Below are 6,000 nucleotides of genomic sequence, written 5' to 3'. Positions count from 1 at the left end.
GAGAACCAGGGGGAGCGGAGGAGGGAGAGAGAGTTGGGGAGAGAGAGGGATGCAAAACTTGAGAGACTATTGAATGCTGAGAATGAACTGAGGGTTGAGGGGGAAGGGGGAGGGGGGAAAAGAGGTGGTGGTGATGGAGGAGGGCACTTAAGGGGAAGAGCACTGGGTGTTGTATGGAAAACAATTTGACAATAAAATATTATGGAGAAAAAAAAAAGAAGAAGTATTTGCAGTGTGCAGGTGTTCCTAACCTCATTAAACACAGATGTAGATGACAACAAGACAAGAGAGAAGATGTTTAGGCTAGAGGTTGTGTTACTAAGCTTGTTTTACTCGCCTTTGTGGCTGCCCTCATTTAAAATGGGCTGTTTTTCTTTGTTGATATGTTGTGTACCTTCCCCTTACAGCTGAAATATCTGCTATATGTCAGAAAAAGGTAAGAGCAAACTATCCGTGTGGTGGGGGCATGATTTGCTGTGTTTGTATGTAAATTCATTCATTGACATCTGCCTCATTTCTGCACCACGGTTTCCCAGTATGGACTTGTCACTGTATTCGTGAAGGGGGAAAAGAAATAATTCAGCATGCAAGATTACTGTGTCTGAATGGTCTCTCTTTCCATTTCTGCTTTTGCTCACCCATCTTATGCATAGTGTTTTTGGTATGTAATCTGAAATAAAAGCATATATGTGACTCTAGTTACAAAAAAGTTTTATCTTAACTTTGGTAAAGGATGTATCTTGTGTGCTAAACATCTTTATTGCTTTGAAGTGGAGCACAAACGTTCAATATATGTGTGTCAAAAACACACCAAACTGACCATATATAGAGAAAACATTCATTTAGATGTAAGTTGAATGAAATCTCTAGTTAAAGATTCCACCTTCAAATTGCCTTTAGCCACTCTTCATGACAGTTTCCCTAAGCAATTTCCATCCTCTTTTCTTGTTTTAGTTGTTGAAAAGTACAAGAGAAGGTAGTACGGTGTCATACGAAGAACTTTGGATTTGTTGGTTGAGACTCGGTTTCTGGGCAGCTCTCTACCTATGAGGCCATGTACAAGTCACTTACATTGTTTAGGAATTGGTCATGAGTAGGTACTTTTGGAGGGCTATTTCAGTGATCTATTGTCACATAATCTAAAATGTCATGGCTTGTAACAGCAGACATTTATTTGATCACAATTTTGTGGATTGGCACTTTGGCCTGTGCTCAATGAGGCAGTTCTTTGATAAACTCCTCTAGGCTCACTCATGTGCCTGTGGTCCACTGATGGGTAAGCCTAGGGATTGCTGGTCCCGGATGAGCTCACTCCCATGTCCGGGGACTCAGCGGGGTCAGCTGGAATGGTTGGGTGACAGGGCTGTCTGGCTCTCCCTTTTTCCATTAGGTGTCTCATCTTCCAGGGGGCGAGGCTCGATTTGTTCACAAGGCAGCAGTGTTCTGAGTGAATGAGAGAGGAAGTCGAAAGGCCTTTTGAGATCGAAGCTCCTAAGTCACACAGCATCACTTCTGCTGCATTCTGGTCAAAGCAAGTCCCAAGGCCAGCCCAGACTCCAGTAGTGGGGACATAGACTTCTCTCCCTTTTAGAGAAGGAGCAACAAGAATCCCGTGGTCACATTTAACCTACCATAATCCACCCTCTGGACATAATTACTTACATTTTTTTCCCCATGTAAAATATTTCCACCACCTTACAAGACCTCCTAAAGTCTTAAATCCATTTACATCTTCAGTTCATCATCTTGTGATCTGCATATAGTCTGGTCACTGATGAAACTCCTTGGGTACAAATTCTCTTGATCCAGAGACCCGTGAACTAAAAAGGCAAGTTACCTGTCCCCTCCCCACCCTACACGTGATGGTGAGATAGGGACAGGATGACAGCAGGGGACCTTCATTTGGAAGAGGAAGTGGAAGCACGTAGCTGTCAGCAGACTGTAGCAGCTCCAGCCACGAACACAGCAGCTCTTCTGTCTCCAGGGGTGGCGAGTGTGCCTTGCCTAGGATGTGGCTTTACATCCTGAGTGTAGTTCCCTAATCCATTGTTGTTCCCCTGCATTCTTTGCTCTACTCTCTGAAACATCTTTTCCAAGAAGGAATGGCATGGTGCTGTTGAAGGGTTCCCTTGGCTTGCCCTCTGATGTAGAAGGCGGGGTCCCCTAGACTTTCATGTTGAACTGTGTCTGTCCCCTGTAGTCTAAGTTGGTGGCACTTATGCTAATAAGACATTCTGTAAAACCTTGTGGATTTTCAATAAATCTCATTGGAGTTCAGTGCCCCCAAAGCCACATGTATAATTCTTTTGGGGACGGTCCTTTCTATACTTTGGGCATTTCACTCTGCCCTTAAAATTATTAGAAGCCCTCTTCTAGCTGAAGGCTCAACCGAGCAGCAGCATCTTATATTTCTCTGAAGTTTTAACAAAGAATCGTGCAGCCAGTCAGCATACTTTTGATTTGACTTTTATCCTGAGGCTATATCCTACTTCGAGAATCTTTTATAAGCTGGAAGGACAAGGATGAGAAACAGTTTTATATTCTAAACTAGCATGTCCTGGCTCTGGTGGTATACCTAACATATTTGAGACCCAGAGTGGATCATTTTTTTTAACACTGCCCTCCTTTAGATGACAAAATCATTTTTAGGAATAAGTTTTAAATTAGCAAATTTTATTACTTATCCTTTAATAAATGTTGTGTTTTGTAGGAAAGTTAATTTAGAGAACATTCATTAAGTTCATACTAGTTCAGAATTATTTGAGCTTGCTTTGGGTATGGTTTGTGTTTACCTCTTCTGGAGTACATATTCCTACATTTGAACGGTGGGTTTGAAATAAGCATCAAGATTGTAAAGGTAAAGAGACAGACTTTGATTTATTTCAATTCTGTCATTCTATGAGACAGGTTGGAATTATTTTTTTACGTTTAAAGTTCAAAGCATCGAAACAGAGTAGCTGGAGAAACCACGCCCATCTGAATTTGAATCTAGTTTACTTTGGAAATGAATGCACATAGCTCAGTCCATGTGGGTTGAAGACCGAGTGTGGCTTATTAAAACTTAATGGGAGCCACAAGAATTGGTTAGAACTTAAGTCAACCGGAGGTTATTTTGGGGCAAAGTATTTTATGGCTGATATTATTTAGAATTGGTAGCACATGGCGATAAAGCAGGTTGACTCCGAGTTGGTGTATATCCAGATAACTGCATAAGAAATCACTAAATCACTTAAAATGTAGCAGCATAAAACAACAACCATTTACTTATGCTCATAGATTCTGCTGGTCAGAGATTGGGACAGGGCACAGTCTGTAGCCTGTCTCTGCCTGATGATGTTTGAGGCCCCATCAGGGAAGACTTGAATAACTGGGGACTGGGATTATCTAGAGGCTTCCAGATCATATGTTTGGGCTCGGGGATGGGGTGACTTGAAGGCTGGGCTTAGGCAGCACTGTTGACAAGAGACTTACCTGTGGCTTCTCTCCATGGCTTGGCCAGGGCAGAATTGTGAGTATCACAATGAGGAAGCATCTGAAGACAGAACATTTCAAGATGGCCGGGTGAAAGCTGCCTGTCTTTTTAAATCTGACCTCAGGAGTCATACAGGTGTCACTTCTGTCACACTCTCTTTGTTAAAGCAGGCACAAGCCCATCTAGATTCAAGGCAAATGGAAGCATACCTGAGGAAGCCAACCCAAAGAGCCTCCTGCACAGCTGGACTTGATTTAGATGACAAGACCTTGAACCTCCAGCCAAGAATTTGCATGTGGGAAGAATGTAAATAATATGCAGACAGAAAATAGGATGGTAAACTGTAGGCCTTAAACTTCAGGGCTTTATTATAGTGCATAACTACCCACTAAACCCATATCCGCATTCTATTGTTTATAGAACGGTGGGAGTGCCAGAGGAACAAAGACTAGTTGTAACCACGGGGAAGAAATTAAACACTCAGAACCTACTCTGATACATACCGTGCTGCTAGTGGTGTGGTATTGGTTTGGTGGGGAGCAGAAGCCCCCAGCCAGTAAGGATTCTTGTGCTTCCAGAATGAAAGTTAGTGTTTGAGGAAAAAGGAAAAATACACCAGTTGGAGAGTCAGCACGACTGAGTTGGATGCTCACAAGACTTGGGCCTCCGTTGCAGAATAGACACACTGTATTTTAACAAATAATTTAAAAAACCTTATTAATGTAAAGAAAAAAATTACAAAAATTGTAAACTTGCTTTTATGATTTGCAGGCCCGAGTTCTGTTCAGAAAATGAGATTTGCCGACACCAGTATCCAAAGCCTTGTGCTAAAAGGTGGAACAAACCCTACTTTGAAATGGCCCCTCTGATAGGCAGTTCAATACATTGTCAGTGTTTTCATGTAGGGTTTTGCTGGCCTCCTTCCTTCCTTTCTTTCCTCAAAAGATCTGTCATGGAGGAGTTTCAAATCTTCCCCAGGCTGAGGGCACAATGGCCTGTGCTAGAACATCTTTGTTCACATCTTTATAAGCTCTATTGAAGGTCTGAAAGCCCTTAGTACACAGGACCTTGAGCACGTGGTGTGGCATCTCTCACAGGCGTGGGACACATATTGTTGTAGATGCCGGGGGTGTTTCCCCATAGGTCCTCAGATGGCTTCATGTGGAGGGTGCCTCTCTGCTCTGCCTCTTGTCGGGGAAGCTTTGATGTAGCCCCTGGGCTCTGGACTTGGTCTCACATGCCCCGACTTTTCTCACTGACATCCCTTCATCTGTTGACTCCTTGCCTGTAGTTGATGTCAGCAACTGATTCTGTGGAGGGTTCTTGCCGTGTTTTGCCATGTTCCTGGGGTGTCCGTTGACACAGATGATGTGTTCTTTAGGTCTTAATGGAAAGAATGCCGGCAGAGGGGGAGGGTAGGTGGCAGACCTGCTTCGGCCGCTACCTGTCCTTGAGCACAGCAAGGACAGGAGGAACGCTCTGGAAATCTGCTCCTTCAGTGGTGGACAAGATACTTTTGAAAGTAATTTGGGGGTTAAAATTATTCCTTTCCTATTCTGATGTGCTGTGATGCACTCTCTCCGGACCACGGTTTTAGGCGTTTTCTTCCATATTTCTGCTGAAAACTCTTGAAACACTAACTGGAATTAATCTAGAAAGCTCTCCACCGCCAACAGATGTCTAAGGAAGCTCTACAGAGGGCTTTTCAACACCCTTCCACTCATCTTTCGAGCTTTTATGCCACTCACGCCAATAGAAACCACTTCTTACCTTCATCTTTAACTCTGCCTGAAACCCAACTGGTTGGGGACGACCTGCGTTTTGGAAACTTTAGAAATGTGCAGCCACTTCCGGTGGCCCCTTCACATTCCGTTTGTTCCACTTCTTAGCCCCGTTTAGCTCAGTGACCAGTTTTAGTTGATTTCGGTGTTTTTTGCCTCTAGAACTGCAGTTCCCACGTAAGAAGAGCAGTTGTTACCTGCTTTTCAGCGGGGTGCTGTGGCCGGCACGGAAACCGGCCTGTGCGGTACTGCAAAAGATGCCACTCGAATCATCACAGCAACGAAGTGGGGGCTGCGTCAGAGACCCACCTCTATCAGACCTCCCCTCCTCCCATCAACACTCGGGAATGTGGCGCCGAGGAGCTGGTCTGCGCCGTGGAGGCCGTGATCAGGTAACAGGCAGCTTGTTGGTGGCCTACCGGAAACACCACCTTGGCTTTGAGCCACCCTTGGCGGGGTGCACGGTAAAGTTCATTCAACTTTAGGTGCCTTCAGCCTGGCCTCTTACCTTCCTTGATGCAGTGATGATTTTTTTTAAGTTTATTTATTCATTTTGAGAGAGCAAGAGTGTGTGTGCATGCAAGTTGGGGAGCGGCAGAGAGAGAGGGAGAGAGAGAGAGAATCCCAGGCAGGCGCCACGCTGTCGGTGCAGAGCACAGAGTCCTCTGTGGGGCTTGAGTTCACGAACCGTGAGATCATGGTCCAAGCCAAGGTCAGATGCTTAACTGCCTGAGCTACCCAGCCATC

General features: G+C 44.6%; 1 protein-coding gene across 3 annotated transcripts in view; it reads left to right on the top strand.

Annotated features, from left to right (window-relative positions):
* UNC79 (unc-79 homolog, NALCN channel complex subunit) overlaps positions 1-6,000 on the top strand; it is a 258,645-nt gene that overhangs the window by 109,376 nt on the left and 143,269 nt on the right. For all 3 annotated transcript variants that reach the window (XM_029952060.1, XM_029952061.1, XM_029952059.1), the window contains 2 exons: positions 408-436; positions 5,416-5,645. In XM_029952060.1, coding sequence (XP_029807920.1) covers positions 408-436; positions 5,416-5,645 — 259 coding nt within the window. The remainder of the gene's footprint in view (positions 1-407; positions 437-5,415; positions 5,646-6,000) is intronic.

The sequence above is a fragment of the Suricata suricatta genome, chromosome 9 (genome assembly GCF_006229205.1).
Source record: "Suricata suricatta isolate VVHF042 chromosome 9, meerkat_22Aug2017_6uvM2_HiC, whole genome shotgun sequence".
Lineage (NCBI taxonomy): Eukaryota > Metazoa > Chordata > Mammalia > Carnivora > Herpestidae > Suricata > Suricata suricatta.
The sequence above is the reverse complement of the archived record's forward strand: the minus strand, read 5'-3'. Positions and strand labels throughout refer to the sequence as shown.